This window comes from Penaeus vannamei, chromosome 37, assembly GCF_042767895.1.
Source record: "Penaeus vannamei isolate JL-2024 chromosome 37, ASM4276789v1, whole genome shotgun sequence".
NCBI lineage: Eukaryota > Metazoa > Arthropoda > Malacostraca > Decapoda > Penaeidae > Penaeus > Penaeus vannamei.
The window spans coordinates 327,905-347,454 of record NC_091585.1 but is presented as its reverse complement, the minus strand read 5'-3'; the positions used below and the strand labels follow the sequence as shown (position 1 = coordinate 347,454).

Genomic DNA, 19,550 nt, shown 5'->3' with positions numbered 1-19,550 from the left:
GTTTTAAAATAGAGATTGTTTGGCTTTTGTGATTGTGCTAGTCTCCAGTTTTACCATTTCCAGTTGTTCTTTTTTAAGGAAAACATATCTTAAGCAATAATATTGGTATTCGACAAAACATTGTAATCTTTCCAAACTTTACAACATAATTCTAATGGCTGGTATTAGTTGTCAGTGAGTATATTTGCGAAATAAGTGTCGCCAACCGCAGACCCATACAAACTAGAGCTTTCCATTCACAAAACACTGGCTACTACGCTTGTATTGCCAGAAAAGAGTTAATCCACACACCATAGAGGTGGAAATATCCGCAACTGTACCAAGGCACCTACAGTGCATGTGGTGAACTAGAGTTAGGCACCCAGCAAGGGAGAGTATTGTCCCCTACACCAATAAACATACTTACGCACTGTCGTTGCAAGCTAAATTGTGACTTAGGAGACCTTTGCAGTACCATGTCCTATGCTGGTGACATTCTCATTCAGGTTTCCAGGGAGATTTAGCAAAAACTGTACATCCCTTGGTCTCATAATCAACTATAGCAAGACCAACTGTTTCCAGACACCGTAAACTGCCTCATATTCTATGGTTAGGTGGACAAGTTATTTCAAGGACTCACATTTGTACATATCAAGGTGACACAGTGACTGCTCGATGCAATTCTCGCATCACCTTCTTTGGTTCATGACAGTATTCAAGTCCTGTTCTCTGTGTCTTGCCACCCGCTTCCTGAGTTGGACCTGTCTAGCCTCGATGCCCCAGTCTGATAGTCTAACAGCATGGAAAGTCTAAACTGCCCAGACTCAGCTTTGATCTGTGGAACATTGGTGCTAATAACATCCCCGTTCCAAAATGTGTTGCCTCCTAGCATAAACCTCATGTGTACTATTTATGACAAATTGCCAGGGTCTGAATTCATGACCTAAAGAAGAGAACTAGAAACCTATCACTTGAAATATATAGATAGTACTTTATATCCTCTTTGTGGCAACGCTCTCCCCTTCAGCTGCAATCAACTGCGCTGATCCTCACGGAGCAGCAGGGACTGGCGCTCTAATTCCTGACAATTTTCTTCCAGAAAGCGTGAAATCTTCAGACCGTCGGTAGCCATATCATATACATAGTATCCATTAAGAACAAGTATACATTTGTCATTGTATTGCATCTCTACTCAAAAAGGAATATCAAGGTTGAATCCTCAGCCAAAGGAGTACTTTTCCATAAAGAACCGTTGAAGATGGACATGGTACCATCTGGCATTATACATGTCTAAGACCGCCGTGCCACGGTAAGCTCAGCGTGGGAGACAAATGGTTTTATCAAACCGGCGCAGTACTTTGACCCGGTGAGCTTCCGTTCCTATAGTAAGGATGGTATTATTACGATTGCTACTGTTACAATGATAATATATAGAGTAATATTAAAAAAGTGTATTATAATAATATGATAACAGTTACAAAAATGATGAATGATAAGGATAACTATGAAAATAATAATAATAATAATCCTAATAATAATGATAATAATAATAATGATAATAAATAATAATAAATAATAATGATAATAAATAATAATGATAATAACCACGTTGATAATAGGAAGAAAATTATAAATAGCAAAACTAACAACAGCAATAATAATAAGAAATAAAGTCCAATACACGAGCCGTTTTTAACATGCTTGGTCCTCGGGTCGTGTTCCGGAGATCAAAACAAACGGACGAAGGAAACGGAAAAAAATCCAGAAACGTTTAAGAACCAATAACAAGGAAGAAGAAAAGATAAAAGAGACTTTAAAAGAAGGAAGAAGATGAAAAAATGTTGAAACCGAAAGAAGAAAAGATAAAAAAGACTTAAGAGAAGGAAGAAGATGAAAAAAGGTTGAATCCGAAAGAAGAAAAGATAAAAAAGACTTTAAAAGAAGGAAGAAGATGAAAAAAGGTTGAAACCGAAAGAAGAAAAGATAAAAAAGACTTGAAAAGAAGGAAGAAGATGAAAAAAGGTTGAAACAGGTTACCAAATAATGGGCTAAAGCTAAGAATTAGAGGTGAGTGAATAAGAAAGGCAAGGATATCTATTTGAAGTAAAAAAAAAAAAAAAAAAAAAAAAAAAAAAAGACATCACTTTTATTAATTATATATTAATTATATATTTCGTTAGTTTTATATGGCGATTTTTCAGAAAATCATCACAACCGATTGTTATGATTTGGGGGCGATGGACTCCTCTCTCTCTCTCTCTTTCTCTCTCTCTTTCTCTCTCTTGCTCTTTCTCTTTCTCTCTCTCTCTCTCTTACTCTCTCTTACTCTTCCTCTTTCTCTTTCTCTCTCTTACTCTTTCTCTTTCTCTTTCTTACTCTTTCTCTTTCTCTCTCTTACTCTTTCTCTTTCTCTCTCTCTCTTTCTCTCTTTCTCTCTTTCTCTCTTTCTCTCTCTCTCTCTCTCTCTCTCTCTCTCTCTCTCTCTCTCTCTCTCTCCCCCCCCCCCCCCCCCCCCCCGGAAGTTCGCCGCGAAACTCCTTTCCATTAGGGACAAACTCGGCCCCGATACCAGGGAAGGGCATGGAACGTACCAGGGAAATTGCAGGGTAAGATACGGATGATGTAGAAAGAATCGGCCACTGTACTGTCTATTGCAGGGCCAACCACTGACCAATCCCCGCAGTGGAAGCCAAAGAATCCTCCACGTATGCACGGCAGGGTAGAGAGTATGACTGGTATGCAGGAGCAAGGAAGGAGATGAAAAATGGTTGAAACCGATTACCAAATACTGGGCTAAAGCTGAGTCTGTCTGACGCTCTCTCCTGCCATGAATATGTGGTGCATTTTTTGTTTTCGTGATCGGGGTTTGGGTGGTGCGGTCCATGGCATTCAGCAGTATGGTGAGTTATTATCTTCATTATGTTATTATATTGTTAGTTTACCCTGCAATTTCCCTGGTACATATCATGCCCTCTTCTGCTATTGTGGCTAAGAATGTGGGGATTTGGGGGGGGGGGGGGCTCGCAGCATAATTCTTTCATAAGTGTTTACCAAAGGGTGAGAGGAATCCATCAATATCAATATTATTGCTTTTGATGATGGGAAGGCATTGTAAAAAATTGCTATATATATGCATATTTATTTATGTATTGTATATTAGTATATACCTATTTCAAAATAGCCAGGTAATTTACCTTGCAATTATTATTCTTCCTTGTCTTTAGAATTCTTGGTGTAATATGGAAGAATATCTTGTTGTTTACCATGGCATGACGCAGGTGAAAGTATTGATAATTGTTTACAGAGTGACTGCACCCCATTCAGGCAAAGACCCAATTACTTCAGCCACTTTTGGGGATATACAAACATACCTTATGGACAAAAAACCTTCCTGACCTTAGGGTTTGACCCACCAAACCTGCACCCATTTGCTGTTTTTTCCTATTAGAGGCTCTACCCTCAGGCCTTTTCTTACTCTCTGCGTGGCATTTGTTGCAACCCATATTCTTTAACTTAGACAATGCACAGAACATTTTTTGTATCAGTGAGTGTATTTTTATGTTTCTTTATGATTGTGTCATTAGATTTTCTTGTAAATGTTTGCCAAAGATTTACATAATGGATAACTTCCTTATTATCCTTGCAAAGGAAATACCATAGATGAAAATTATCATATCTCAGTCTCAGGTCAACACCATGGCTGACGAAAGTGTTTTCACACACTCTGCCCATCCTTCCAACCCTACCCTACCCTCTCCTGCTAAGCTAAGTGGAATACACCACAACCCACATATTTTAAAATCTTTCAGATAAGAAAAAATGTTTGAGTGTTTTATCCACCTTTTTTAACCAGTATTAACTTTTTTTTATATACCATCACAAACACATTTATGAATATGCCTATTCCACACTATGAAGGCTACTTGACAATTCACAACCAAGTACTCAACTTCAATAAATCCTCACACCAAACTTCCATCCATATCATTGAGCTTCATATCTCACTGCTTTAGGCACTCCATGGACTCTCAAACCCCTCAGTCATTTTGTGTTCCTCATCTTCCAATTTCAGCTTTACCTTACTCTTCCCCTCCCCTCCCTTCCTCCTTTCCTTTCCTCACTTTTCATTCCTACCACCACAACCCCTCCTCCTCTTCATCATCATACCCACCAGATATTATAATGGGCATTGAGACATGGCTGACCCTCAACATCGACTCTGCTAAACTTTCCCCCCTTTACCACGACTGTTATACGCAAAGACTTGGTTGACCAACAAGTTCAAGGCAGATAAAATTTGAAACACTTGAGTATTTCTTCTCATGTTATTTCCAGCAGCAAGATGATGGAGGAGTATGGCAAGGAGGGCCCCATCCTTAGCATCTTCCTTTCGGAATTCCACAACATTGCAGGCCCTAAAATAGTGTATCAGTACCCTGAGAACTATGTCACAAAGGAGGTGTTTGATGCAGTTTCTGTCTACATCATCCCAAAGCCACAGATCCAGAAGAGGATCATCACAGTCAATGTCCTCGGCCACAAGATAACAGGCTTCCCCAATGAGATCAAGAACCCCAGGTACGTGCGCAATGCCCTCATCTTCAACCTGTGCTTCGTGTGTGACTCCAAGTCCCGTACAGTGCACTATGAGCCTGCTGTCAAAAAGCTCTCTGAATACCTGGAGAATCTGGAGCTGGAGAATGGCTTCCTCTCTAACGATGACAGTCGAGAGCAGATACCCAGGATGCTGCGTCACATCCTGGAGGAGCTCAATGCACGGGGAGAGTGCACCGTGACAGTGAACCTCAGTGATCAGAAGCTGGTGGCAGCAGAGCACTCAGAGCGCAAGGTAGGTGACAAGGGAGAGCGCAGGATGAGTCTTCTGAGTGACAGGAGGCACCCTATTGGTGATGGGAAAATTGGGAGCCAGGAAGGCCATGAAAGGAGGATGAGCATGCTGCCCGACCTCCAGCAAGAGGAGATCTCTCAGAGGGTGCTACGGAAACCTTCAGACTCTGAATCGAAAGCCCGTCGCAAATCCTTTGATGGGAAGAACAAGCAAGGCCTCAGCACATCTGTTCTTCATCTGAAGGTAATGGAAAGTAGGAGGTTCCTGTTTGCCCTAAGATAATTTGACATTCATTGTTTTTTAGATATAATTAAAATAATCTGTTTCCTCAATCCCTTCTCTGAAGGATCCCCCATAACCCCTCTCTTACTTGTCCTCACATTTACCCCAAGGACAATTTCTCCTTCAACAGGTGGTTCGCATATGGCCTGACCCACCACACGTGCTCGACCACCATGTCCCCATTCTGATTTCAGAGAGGGTGCTCAGCCAAGGGGAGCACTGGGATTTAACCACACAGCAAGTGCTGCCCTACATTGATGGCTATGCACATGTAGCCAAGATTGCAGCAGCAGCTGATGTCGAAAGCAACCTGGTCAAGGTAGAAAAGCATTAAAAATAGCTTTTTGTCGGAGAAAACATGATTAACTATGTATGCTTTACAGTTTGTTTGTCTTTCTGAGAAAAATCACACATTTTAGAAGAGTAGATTAGATGCAGACAAAATGAGAGAAATGCTGTCATTCAAAAGTGTTTCATCCAAATAGAAAAGTCAGAATTCAATCACTACAGTTTGAAACATCTTGATATTTGTATTTCTGTTTTCTTACTGTGGTTGTGTTTCATTCTATCCTTTCTCATACTAATTGGCTTTTCCCTTGTTAGGCATGCGTGGAGAACCTGCTCTACTATGACCAGGTGCGTCTCCTGCCCATCTTCCAGTACTCAAACATATACACAGTGACTTCAAACATCGGCAAGCTCTATGACAACCATGAACTGCAGGAGGAATGCCAGCGTGCCGTTGGGAAGAATTCAACCTCGTTGCCACAGCTCTCACACATCATGATGCTCTACTGCAGGTATGGGCGGGTCTCAAAATGTAATGGTGGAAGGTTTTGCATTGTCAGATTATATGGTGCCCTGAAGAGGATTATCTACGTTTTATCCATTCACAAAAGTTGAAATATCTATCAAAGTTTGGGGTGTACATCAGCATGTTCTGCCCCATGCTTGGGTTGTTGTCCAACCACAGTCCTAAGGCATCCTAGTTGCAGGACCCTGGGTTTATGTCATAATTAGATGTAATCTAGAGTTGACAAAATTTTCCAGGGGTAGAATGGCTAAAAATGATGCTTCTGTTACTATATTGTTACTGACATTACTAACAGCTCTATACTAGAAAATATCGAAAATCAAGGAAAATGGTAAACAGATGTTCAACACACAATTGGGCATGGCATGTACATACATGCCATGCCCAGCAACACAGGGTTAAGATAATTACATTTTGTGGATCTCCTGTCTTCAGAAAGCCCCCCTAACTAGCCTAGTCCCTACCATAACATTCAGGGGTTCTTTTAACCTAAAGGTGTTTGCCACTGAGAATCATGATTTTTTGAAGTATTATTATTGCTATATACTCATGGTGTGTTGAACAATATTTCAGTTTTTATATTGAATTCAAATGTTTTGCATCTATGGGACCAATTTGTTGTCATTTTCAATGCATTTGTAAGTTTAGGAAGCATTTGATTTGTATTTTATAGTGTTTTCTTTACTACATATTGGATAACTTTTATCCTAACAAAAGGATCCTGAAGGTATCCTCAACCCCTCAATTTTATTTATTTATTTATTTATTTATTTTTTAATAGATATGATAACGATGTTAAGGAAGACAATGATGATGTCAGTGTTTATAGATATTTGAAATAACGGTGATTATGATGATAATGACAGTCTCTCCACTTGCTTGGCCTCACAACAGCATGACCTACGGGGTGAGCGTGCGGGACCTGTGCATCCGCTTTAATCCACAGGCACTCAATGTGGATGAGCGGAGACTTATCCAGTTCGGCCTCCTGCACAACCTCATCCGGCGGCTGCATCAGTATCCAGTCTTTCTCAGTCCTGATGGGGGAGGAGGAGGAGGAGCAGGAGGAGCAGGAGGAGCCCCCCCACCCCAGGGCACCCCCAGCAGGCTGAGTGCTATACACCGGTTGTGCAACGGTTCCCACTCCTATGATGAGATCTGCTGCCGGCTTGGATTGACACACAAGGAACTGCATGACAAGGTGGAGAGGGACCCCAACATCCATGTGCTGTGGAAGTGAAGGCAAATCTAAAAGTTGATTTCAGAGCAGAAAGCGAGGGGAAAGCGGGACTTGGAATAGAGTTGGAATAGGAAGTGGGGGTAAAGTAGAGATGAAGTCTGAAGTGGAAAGTCTAAGGGAAGGGGGGGGATGAAGTGAAGAGTAGAGGGAAAAGGAAAGTGAGGCTGTGGGATGTGAAATAGAAAATGGAAAGTGAGGAGAGATGTGGCAGTGGAATGGAGTTGAAGTGAAGATGAAGCAAAATATGAAGCACTGAAATTCTAATTGTTTGTTTGTGTGTTGAAGTAAAATTTGTTATCTAATTATATTTGCATAATATGATTTCTTGCATTGTAATTTCATTTTTGTCTTGTGGAATATCAGTCTTTCCCATATTTGCTGGATCAATTACAATTATATTCATTCCATATATTAGAATGAATATCTGGACACAATAGTAGTAGATAATAACAAGTGGCTTTAAAGACAGTGTTGTGCATTTATGGAATACTTGTTTGGATTTGTGTGCATACTGTATAGGTGGAATGTGTGTATGTATGCCTGTGTGTGGGAAATTCTTGCAGATGTATTTGTGTAGAGGCAAGAAATGCAGGAAGCCCGTCTGATAATCATTTGCTCAAACAAGGATTTTGCATTTTGATACTGAAGCAGAAATTATTACTCTTCCATTCTAACAAATGTAGAAAATGCTTGAATGAGAATAAATAATTCCACAATATAGGATCTGTAACGGACATTTCTACATTGCCTCTTCATCTGAATCAAGTACTTGTAGTGAAAATGCGATAATGAGACATCAATTGCAAATCTTTGTGTGTGAATTTATTCATTCTCAGTCATACCTTTCCTATATATAGTTAAGTCATATGTCATATGCCAGAGTATTATATACAACTGGATTTATTTCAATAACATTACATTTCTCTCTATGTATATTACAGCTTGTGTCTGACAGAGTTTATTAACTAAATGAAATATGTTTATATATGACAGACTGAAGTAAAGATATATGTCTGTAAAGCATTTTTCTTTCATTTTCAAATATTTCTCTTGTACCAAAAATAATAAGGATTTGTTGTATTTGAATACTACATGACATTAATGTCAACTGTGGTAAATTAAGAAATATAATGAAGTCATAGCGATCTTTAATTAATTCAATATAAAATTTATTGTTTTTATATCATTGATAACACAAGTAGGGAGATGAATTATAAATATTGAATAAATAGTAATTAGTATAAACAATGAGGAAGTTAATGGAAACCAACTTTACCAGAGTGAAAATGCTGCCAAGACTGCATTGTGCATCTTACCCAGACAGTGGAATCTATGTACCACCTTCTCCAAGCCTAATTCCCCCTCTCCCTACTTGCCCCTCTACCCTGGAGCAACAAGCTAGGTCCTAAGCCTAAAACTGAGAGTAGTAGCATTACACAAAGGGAAGGATTTACGTGCAGCAGACTTCTAAGAACGGAGAAATACTTTCCATCTGTCAAACTCCTCTTTCTCAGTCTTCAGAGTCTGATAAGCCAACCATAAAATAAAGGAGATACAAGGAAGCACTGACATACCATAGGCAATATATATCGAGGGAGCATACAGGAAATAAACATGAGTGGCTCAGGCCGCTCACTTGCAGCATCTTCCACCTGGTTTCCATTACTCCCTAGGCCTTTTAAAGCATCTCATGTGCATCAACATTGCCTTCTCTTACTGTCACAGGAAAGAGTAGTTCATATTACATGCACCATATAGCAGTCGGCAGAGGTTGAACTATGTGACTTGGCATGGGACCTTTATTCCTTGCACTGTGAAGAACCCATCATGTAAAAAAGACATGTAGTTTTGACTTTGGAATGCAGGCTGAAGGGCCCAAATTTGTAACATGGATACCTGGCCAAGGCTGTGCCATGGCTCATGGATCCAAGCAAGATAAGCGAGGCCTTCCCCCAACACAACTCTGGAAAGCAAGATGAGAGAAAGAGAAAGAAGGATCCCTTGCCTCGTGAGTCCTCTAGAACCAGTCCTTCACGTCCAGGTATCACACCTCCTTCATAACCTATCAGTTTTCTTCCCAGGGAAAAAGTATCCATTACAAACAGAAAAATGGGAGAATCAACAACTTAACGGCCATTTTACAGAAAAAAGCAAAAAAGTGATCAGTCTCTACCACAATGCTGATGGGTAATAAAACACCAAACCAGACCCTGATGAGAGTCAGAAAGTGAGACATACCCCCAGTGGTGGCAAGAAGTTTTCTAATTTCTTGCCCCAAGGTAGTACAGGCAAGGAGAGAGGATAGTGGAGACTAGAGAGAGTCAGGGAAGAGATTTCTTTTCCCAGTGCATTGGTAAGTCTGGCATACCATACTATCCTTTAACACCCTCTAACCTTTGACATCTAACATATTTTATCCTAATTATTAACACATTTTTACCCGTTTCGCCACAATACTTTACCATCTTGCTATAAGGCCTTTGATGTTTAGCACATTTATTTGTTTCAACCATTAGCCATTAAGCCTATCATACACTTTAGGCTGCAGTGTTAAACTCTGGTAAATTTGGATGTGCCCAGCATTGGCATCACTTTGAGGACAAAATGATAATTATGGAAAAAAAAAGGAAGTATGAACAAAGAATAGCAAATACTGATGCCACCAAAATTACATCAAAACAAATTGTGACAAACTGTTTAATTTTTTAGGTTCAAAATTAAACACTTCCTTTCATTCTTTTTTTATTCTGAACTAGCAGATACAAAATATATATACATATCTACATATCTACATATGTACACTATTATGTTATAGTGAAAAACATGTACTTGAGTGTATTTATCATCCTGGAGATGCTGAGAATTTCATTATTCTTAATGACAAGAGAAAAGTATAGTTACAAAAAAGGGAGAACAATGGAAAGACAACCAAACAGATGAACAATGAATAAAAATTGTATAGAAATGTAAAAATATCAAATAATACTGACAATCACTTAAGCCATAAATCTGATTATTTTCGAGGTTTCTTGAAGAATGTCGCCTTCCTATTACCTTCCTTAAACTTAATTGACGAAAGAACAAATATCCGTGGGGTTGATAACTGAAAATCATTTCAATATTGCAATTATCATTAATGCTCTCAGTTATGTGTCTACTAAATGTTATAGCTTTTTTATATTGAAAAGTATTTCTCTCTGAGTTCTCCTCTTAATCTAATTATGATTATTACTTTTATATTTGTATCCTTCATAGTGGATACCATTATATTTTCTATTTACTTATAAAAACAAATTATTACAAATTTATGGGATATGTCGTACTACGTATAAATACAGACGACATAAATATCTAATCAACAAGTCATAAATGCTATACACTTTTACCATCAAAATATTGTAATTTTTAATAGAGTGTCGAGAAACATTTCTGTTTGTCTGACCATAGCTAAACCATTCTAGTTCTAACAAAGCAATGGTTTATGGCAAACTTCATACCCAGAAAGAAGCCTCAATAAGTTCTATATCAATGGCAAAGAGAAAATGATGTGATCTTAGCATAATAGATTTAAAGATTTAAAGATTTAGTTTTAATGCCATTTGTTACAATGGATATTCTTTGCTGTGACATGCTGTCTGTTTTATTTTGCCCAAATCTCCTCCTGTGTGCAAGGAACGGATGGGGTTACCACTCACTGGCCAGGCTTGGGATTGAATGCAGGTCCGCAAGATTGCTAGACCAGCACCTTACCGCTGCGCCGGCATAAGACACAAAGCTTGTGTGACAGGCCTTTCGTGACGCACTCCTCCTCCACAAGGCAAGGCATCACCAACTGTGGTGTCCTCCTTTAGCAGATCAGCCTCTCATCAGTGAAAGCACAATGGACAGTGTGCACCAGGAAGAGCATGGTCATGGAATGAGATGGCAGTAAAAGGAAAATCTGTTCTACAAGAAGGCAAAGGTGGACAATAACATACATACATACCTATATGTATGTATGTATATCTGTACTTATGTATATGTATGTATATAAATACAAACACACATGCACACTCACACATATTAATATACAGTATATACACATACACAGTGTGCATGTATGTGTGTGTGTGTGTGTGTTTGTTTGTGTTTGTGTGTGCGTGTGCGTGTGTAGACTGGCAGATGGATAGACACATAGATAGATGTAGATGGATAGACTGGTAAGATAAAAACATTTAAAAATGAGGACATGCACTGCCCACTATGGTTTAAGCAAATTTTGTACATAGATGGCTTTGCAAGCACTTGGTTAGCAAGGAGTCAGTCACTGGACCTGACTCATTTCCTGAATATTCAAGCAAAAAATCTTATTATTGTTATCATTGTTTGTCATTCTGATTGTCATTATTAAGATATCATTAATATTAACAATAATAATATGCATCAAAAAACTTTTCCTCTCAAAACTTCAAGGACAAGGTAAACAGGAGAGATCAGGTCGGTCAGGTGACTAAGGACTTCTAGAGCCATCTGTGTATAACCAATATGAATAAAACCAAAACCTGGAGGGCAATACATGTTCACACACTCCTGGTACAGGTAAATGGTTCTGATATTGGGGTTAACGGTTTTAGTGCCAGTAACCTTAAAAATGGCATCAAGGTTTGTAATGAATACTAGGGCAGGGCACAGAACTCATGAAGACGGACAGAAGCTTCCCTGAACCAACAGCTGTTTTAGGCCAACACCTTAGCATAAGAGTCCAATCTGTTGCAATTTTAGCCTTTTAATTCTGTTTACAGTTAGATTGCTACAGAATCAATTAGTCACCAAGGAGACACTTACCATGCTTATCTGATATAACCGGTTTACTCCTTACCTTGTTTTTCAAAAGAAAGTTTATTTCTAATATTCTTTTACTATGAGTATTGTTAATCACACTAAAATAAACATTGTTAACAATACTACTACTAATAATAATATTAATAATAATACTTATGATAATAATAACAATAATAATAATGATAGTATTGGATTTTTTTTTTTTTTTTTCTGAAAATTCAAGGAATGGGGTAATCTGGTTAGGCTAGGTAGTCCTCCCTACCGCTTATGGAGCCATCTATGTGTAAAGAAATATACAAAAATACAGTGAACAGTACATGTACCCGATAACAATGTGTTATCGTGGGTGGTTGCCCAGGACACCTGGGATCAATTCTGCCTGAAATATGTACATAATGTGAAAATCTGGTTTATTTCTATTACAAGAAATGAGTGCAATTGTACTTGAGAGGTTAAAGATTGAGCATGTCCATTCTACACTTGGATTTAACAAGCAGATGATTGCTAAAATCCTAAAGTAAATCATAAAAACTATAGGCATGGACAGAAGGAAGAATGAAATGCCAAAAAACAAAACAAACAACAAACAAGAAAAGACATTTGAAATATAAAAAAGGAAAAAATATTCTTATGACTACCAACAATAGTAACAATAAGGGAAAAAAAGAAAGAAAAGAAAAAAAAAAGACATCGCAGTACAAAAAATGTCCTCCTGTAGCTTGAGCCCTGTTCCTTCTTACTTCTTCCCTGCTGCTCACCCTTCCTCCTCCTCCTCCAAAGAGATGGAGCCCGATGATGTTGAACTCCCTTTGCTACCTCCGTTTGCCTCTGAGAGCACATACTCAGCAAAATCCTGTATCTTGTGGTGTTGAATTGAGTCAAGGACCCACTTCTCTGACAGGTGGGTGACTTTCAGGGGGCGGGTTCCTGACGAACCTGATGGGGCTGAAGATGAGGAAGGAGGGAGTCCGATGGCCAGGTTGGCGGAGCGGGAATGGGACACCACTTTGGCCCCTGTTAGCTCAAGGAGGTTCTGTGGGTACGAGAAGGAGACCAAGCCAGTGAATGAGTGTCTAAGAGACATGAGTAAAAGAAGAAGAAATAGAGGAGGAGGGAACAGATATGGAAAAGATGGAATATGGAATGTGGCTCACTGAAAGAAGAAATAGAAAAAAGAAAAAAAAATATGAGGAAAAGAGCCAGGACTAAAGAAAAACTGTAGTAATAATAGCATTAAAACCTCTTCTTAACTCTCTTTCTCAGCCTTACCCTTAGTTGGTCTGTGGGAGGAGTGCATCCTTCTGAAACATAGATGGAACCCACTCCAGAAAAGAGTGTTTGGGTGTAATTCCCTTTTCTGCCTCGCTCCTGCTTTTGTAGCCGTGAGATCTGTGTGACAGAGGGAGGAAAGAAGCATGAATTGTGCATCTGAAGGTACAACTGGCAAAGGCAATGTCCTGGGCACTTCTTTAGTTATTGGTACTGTGTTCCCCAAGTTTGTCAGATATTTGGTTGGAAGTAATATTTTTGGAGGTAAAATTTCAATCTTGATAGAGGAACAGGGATTTTAAGCAATATTTGATGGTAAAATCTTAATGAAAACTCCATGCTGTATGATCTGAATTTGCCAACAAAATAGCCTTTATTCTGATAATGTGTTATATATTGTTGCACATTGTTAAATTGGATGTTATGATAGTTTTAGGAGTTGTAAGAAGAAGGAAGGGATGGAGGAAGGGAGGATGGGAGGTGAAGGAAGGAAGAGGCTCAGTCTCCATACCCATCACCAGCTTACCTTGGCCCCTGGAAAAGCCATGAAGAGCTCAAAAGCTTCCTCTGGTGCCCATCGACCCAGCTCAAGTGACTCATATACCCACGATGAGTCCAGAACCCACGCACCTCTTGCAATGCCTTGCAATAGGCTCAATGTGCGCCGTGCTTCCCCGCACACCACATGGGATGTCGATGCATCGATCACTGAAGTCACGCGGAACCCACCCAGCTTCATGATGACGGGGAGGAGGCTGGTCTTCTCTCTGGGATAGGAGGGAGGGCAGGAGGGGGAGGTTACAGGGGATAACAGAGTCACAATAAAAGAAAAGAAAGCCACAATACAAAAGGAACAATCAAATGTGACATTCCAAGTTTTATGCATCTCTTCAATGTTTTTTCATCTGACAAGGGTCTCAAGCATTTTCAATCTTTGTTCATCTTGAGCCATGATATTTGATGGTGGGTATGAGGAGAGAAGGTAGGAAACACAGCAGGAGAAAGTTGAAATATGAACAGAAGAAGAAGAAGAAGAAGAAGAAGAAGAAGAAGAAGAAGAAGAAGAAGAAGGAGAAGAAGAAGAAGGAGGAGGAGAAGGAGGAGAAGGAGGAGAAGGAGAAGGAGAAGAAGAAGAAGAAGCATAAAAGATGCAAATGAATGAAAATAAAATATTGAACTTTGTGTGTGTGTGTGTGTGTGTGTGTGTGTGTGTGTGTGTGTGTGTGTGTGTGTGTGTGTGTGTGTGTGTGTGTGTGTGTGTGTGTGTGTGTGTGTGTGTGTGTGTGTGTGTGTGTGTGTGTGTGTGTGTGTGTGTGTGTGTGTGTGTGTGTGTGTGTGTGTGTGTGTGTGTGTGTGTGTGTGTGTGTGTTGGAGGAGTTGGAGGATGAGAAAGGGGGACTGGGGAAGGTGGTGAAATATCAGGAAAAATGTCTGGAGGGGAAGGGTCTGGATAATGATACTGTTGTGATAGAAGGGATTCATCATGTGAGTATTCAGGAGGGAGGGGTAGCGAGGGTGGGGTATGTTGGGAGGATGTAGGAGGAAGGGGGGTGGAGGGAACTTGGGCAGGAGGAGAAGGATGGATATCTGTAAATGCTTTAAATGTAGCAGGAGTAGGAACAGAGGGATTGGGGTTGGATGAGGGAGTGGAGTGTTTCCTTGTGTCATCTTTAGGAAGTTTTGGATGTCTTCAAGGGTTTCTGGAGGGGAGTTGGGTGAAGAAGACTGAGAAACAAAGATTCTCTTGTGAGGAGGAGAATAGATATAGGAGGAGCAGAAGACGACGAATGTGTAGGAGAGCATGTAGTAGGAGAGGGTGGAGTGGAACATTTAGGTTGCCTGTTACTCGTGAGCATACAAGTGGAAGCGGTAGAGAGGGTGGGGTATGTTGTGTGGATGTAGGAGGAAGTGGGGTGGAAGGAACTTGAGGAGGAGGATGGATATCTGCAAATACTTCAAATGTAGAAGGAGTAGGAACAGAGGAATTGGGGGATGGATGAAGGAGTGGAGTGTTTCCTTGGGTCATCTTTAGGAAGTTTCGGATGTCTTCAAGGGTTTCTGAAGGGGAATTTGGTATAGAGGACTGAGAAACAAAGGTTCTCTTATAAGGAGGAGAAGAGGAGATGGATATCTAAGGTACAGATGAAGAGGAAGGTGTAGGAGAGTGTGTAGTAGGAGAGTGTGTAGTAGGAGAGTGTGGAGTGGAACGTTTAGGTTGTCTGGTATGACAACTAAAGTGAAGAGGAGGGGTAGGTATCCAGGAAATGGTAGAGATTGGAGTATCTGGATTAAGGATGGAAAATGGGTTTGACTGGTGGATAGGGCAAGTAGACATAGGACGTAGGTCTTGGGTATAGGGAAAAGATACCTGGGGGGATGCAGAAATATCTTGGGTAGATGGTGAGGGAGCAGAGCGCAGGATTGTTTTAGAATAAGTTGAGAGAGAAAAACCTCGTCGTCGTGCTTCTTGTCTGGCCTCTCACAGAGTGAAGCCTAGTTTAAATCTGAGGACTGCTACCTCACATTCAAACTTATAGGCAGGGCAGCTCCTATAAAACACATTATGGGAGTCTCCACAATTGGCACATGTACGTGACTGAGCAGGGCAATTTGAACGCTCATGTCCAGGTTGGGCACATAAAGGGCATCGGGCTGTGGAGCGACAATGTTTGGCTGGGTGGCCAAAACCTCATGGGGGAGGTCTTGTCTATGGAAGCTAATTTTGGCAATATTGACATGAGCTTTATGTTGGCCTTTAGGAGGAAGAGTGTAACACTGTACTGCTACTGCATCATATTCATCAAGGCAAGAAAGTAAGTCATTTTCACAGTCTGACCAGTCCTTGTTATACATGGGACAAGCATTTGGGGGAATAGAATCAGTTCCAGTACAAGTATTAAGAGTTGGGTGAGGTTCGGTAGGAATGGGTTTGCCAGTAAGGACCATTAGGGCAGATAGTGCACGAGCTTGAGCTTCAGATGTAACCATGACAAGGCATGAATGATCAGAGCGACTGCGAAAGGTAACCTTGCCTACTTGTTCCTGGAGGCACTGCTGAAAGAGAAGGGTATTCTTAGAATAGGGGGCTGTGGGGGGAATCACAAAGAATCGATCCCACTTGGCTGGGCCAAATAGAGTACCCAGGTTTGCAGAGGTAGACGTAGTAGAAGGACGAGGGCGAGAGGAAGATGGGGTGGTGTAGAGTGTAGTAATTCTGCAAGGGGAGGACAATAAGGATGAAGAGTAGTAATAAGGGAAGAGGGGGTTGACATTGAAGAGGGATGTGTAGTAGGGATGAAGAGGAGAATGTTGGGATGAGGAAAAGGTATTTTCCAGGGGTTGAGTAATAACCTGAATGGGTTTTTCAGAATGGTTAGAGTTGTTCATAAGCATCAAAGAGGGGGTATTAGCATCAGTGGTCGGAGCCGTGGTCAAAGGAGGGGCAGGGGTCAGAAAACCATCAAAATCAAATTCAGGCTATTTGATGAAGGGGCAAGCCTTATTGCCTTTGTTAAGGGTAAGGAATCTTCATTACTGGCCATGGTGAGCCTGAATAAACTGGTCTACCCCTTAGGGTCCCCATATGGGGTAAGGGCTAAGTAATCAACCAAGGGAATACCGTGCCCGTGGCTCCCAGAGGCCGTTCGTGATTGACACAAAGCCAAAGTTTCATCCTTTTAGCACGGCTCTCACACCTTAGGAATGGGATAGAAGAGGGGAGTAAAGAAGATACGGAAGAGGAGAGAAGAGAAGAAAGGACCAAGCAAAATTAGTTAAGGTGAGGGCTGAGGCCCAAGGCAGGGGTAATCCTCTACACTGGGTCTCAGTCCCCGTCTCCTAAGCCCTTCCACGATGATGATGAGCTAGGTTTTGGGAGGGAGAAGATACGGAAGAGGATAGAAGAGAAGAAAGGACCAAGCAAAATTAGTTAAGGTGAGGGCTGAGGCCCAAGGCAGGGGTAATCCTCTACATTGGGTCTCAGTCCCCGTCTCCTAAGCCCTTCCACGATGATAACGAGCTAGGTTTTGGGAGGGAGAAGATACGGAAGAGGAAAGAAGAGAAGAAAGGACCAAGCAAAATTAGTTAAGGTGAGGGCTGAGGCCCAACGTAGGGGTGATCCCCAACATTGGGCCTCAGTCTTAGTCTCCTAACCCTCCTACATTGACAACGAGCAAATTATTGGGAGGGACTGTTGAGTATATTGCATTATCAAAGTAGTTAATTTTCATCATTCCTCCTTTTGTTGTTAATATTATTAGAACTGTTATTACGAGATACTTAGAATTATATTCATAGCCTCTATCATTTATCACTGTTATTGCTATTACAATTGTCATTATCATTGCATAGTATACTGCCATTATAATTGAAGTATATCCCTATATTGCATCAATTGTAATAATCAACTTCTAAATCCTCTCATATCAAGTCACTCATGGCATTAATCTCACAGGAATAGTTTCATCTATCATCAATCATACTATAGAGCCTCAAAATATGTTTGGTGGAACTTATCCTTTATATAGCCTGAAATATGATCAAAGTTCACTTCAGCCTGTGCAGAAGTAACAGATGAGAATGAATAATTTTGTAAATTGGATGTGTATTTTGAAATTGTACTCAAATGTTATTTTATACCTAATCTACTGTTTGGTATTCATAATGAATTGACCTTTTGTCTGCTAAAGCTTTGGATCCCGGTGATGTGACCATCATGTCATGAAAAAAATTTGGCTGATGGCCAGGTAACTGGAACATGCTGTTGTGAAAAAAATTGGCAGGGTAAGTTACAGAAAACTTAATGAATGAATAAATGAATGAAAGAGAGAGAGAAAATTTTTTTTTAATGGTTATTGTAATATACTATGAGAGATGATATGGAGTCTGCGCAAGGAAAATATTCCACTACATTCTTGATACAGTAAGTTAGAAAGGAGTCTTGACAACACGCCAATCAAGTAAGTCTAATGCCTGGATATTGGGCCTTGTGCCGGCAGTGAAGCACCCAGATCCAAAGGGTTAAATTCAATAATGATCACAATTTCATGTAACTGACATTTTGATAACAAATCTTCAAAATCATTCTGCTTTGATGTGGATGTAATAGCTAACTACCGATTAAAGTTCTTTCACGGTGGAACATGTACTCTCACTCAGTTTTTCCTATGATTCCATAAGGGATTTCCGTAATAATTATCATACAAAATTAAGTATTACATAAGCACTGCATTGTCTAAAAGAGTGTCATAGAAGAGCACAGCCTGCACTGCTTTCCTATTTCCTTAAGCTGCATTGCCATTAGTACAAGCTCAGCCATGGGATTTCAGAGGAAGTGGGTCACGCAGTGTTAGCAGTCATGATGCTGCTGATGATAATAACTTTGATGATCAAAAGTTGGGATAATAATAACAAAGATGGATGAGAGATGATGGCCATAATCACAGTCGTAACAATAATAAAAATAAATAAGAATAATTCAGTTACTACACAGTAAACCCTACTTTAACAAATGCAACTGACACATCGTTACACAAATACATAATCAGCATTAATTACAAATATAAGCTTAAACATTTCATAATAGGTAATAATCAAAATATTAAAGCAAGAGAAGTAAAGCAAGAAAGTGTGATAATTATATATGCAATATATAAATAAATATGAGGTTCAGTAAATGCACTAGCGAACATAATAAATAAACTGAATGAAATGGTAGGGAGATGAGGACTGTCAGAAAGAGCTGTTTGCAAGGACTCCAGTGAAAAAAGATATATGTATAAATATGAGAGTTGTAATGGCATGCTAACTATCATAATAGCAGTAATAACACTTCTGATGAAAAATGTTAGTAATAATAATACTTTTAACAATAGCATTGAGAAATAAAAACAATTACAATAGCAAAAACAAAATCAACATGATCAAAATGATTAATATTATCAAAATAATAATGGCAATCCTAATCATAATGTTAGCAAACATCCTAGCCAAGGCCCCCAGTGCTTTCCCGTGTCCCCTGCCCTCTGCCAGTCACGTACTTGGAATGGACGCTGCTCACGTAGAGGGAGGGCAGGCTGTCTCCCTTGGGTCGCCGCCCCCGCTTGCCCTTGGCCTTGAGCTCGCCTGCATGCTGGAACTCCTCTGTGGACCTGCGAGGCCGTGGCAGAAGGGGTATCCGGGACCGGGCCAGGAATTCCTCCTCTTCCTCTGAACCCATGAAGACATCCTCATCCTCAGACTTCTTTTTGACAGGTGCTGCATTTAGCCGCATTGACCTGCGCACAGGTACTGTAGAG

At 40.2% G+C, this 19,550-nt stretch overlaps 2 protein-coding genes across 4 annotated transcripts in view; one reads left to right on the top strand and one right to left on the bottom strand.

Annotated features, from left to right (window-relative positions):
- Nucleotides 1-1,683: 1,683 nt before the first annotated feature.
- Nprl2 (Nitrogen permease regulator-like 2) lies at nucleotides 1,684-8,184 on the top strand. 3 transcript variants are annotated; one of them, XM_070115245.1, is made up of 6 exons: nucleotides 1,692-1,819; nucleotides 1,880-2,046; nucleotides 4,315-5,071; nucleotides 5,241-5,429; nucleotides 5,714-5,910; nucleotides 6,819-8,184. In XM_070115245.1, exons 3-6 carry the CDS (start codon nucleotides 4,322-4,324, stop codon nucleotides 7,162-7,164), a joined length of 1,482 nt encoding a protein of 493 aa, XP_069971346.1. In that variant the 5' UTR covers nucleotides 1,692-1,819; nucleotides 1,880-2,046; nucleotides 4,315-4,321; the 3' UTR covers nucleotides 7,165-8,184. The 3 variants fall into 3 exon arrangements, with proteins under 3 accessions (XP_069971345.1, XP_069971344.1, XP_069971346.1); XM_070115244.1 differs by having other exon boundaries at nucleotides 1,684-2,046; nucleotides 4,318-5,071; XM_070115243.1 differs by having other exon boundaries at nucleotides 1,684-2,046.
- Nucleotides 8,185-9,889: 1,705 nt separating this feature from the next.
- Nucleotides 9,890-19,550, bottom strand: part of MCPH1 (Microcephalin) — a 19,547-nt gene continuing 9,886 nt past the window's right edge. Inside the window, exons 7-10 of the mRNA XM_070115241.1 lie at nucleotides 19,293-19,550; nucleotides 13,781-14,021; nucleotides 13,255-13,374; nucleotides 9,890-13,018 (exon numbers count right to left, since the gene is read on the bottom strand). The exon at nucleotides 19,293-19,550 is cut by the window's right edge and continues 1,212 nt beyond it. Of these exons, the coding sequence (XP_069971342.1) occupies nucleotides 12,740-13,018; nucleotides 13,255-13,374; nucleotides 13,781-14,021; nucleotides 19,293-19,550 (898 nt within the window). The 3' untranslated portion in view covers nucleotides 9,890-12,739. The remainder of the gene's footprint in view (nucleotides 13,019-13,254; nucleotides 13,375-13,780; nucleotides 14,022-19,292) is intronic.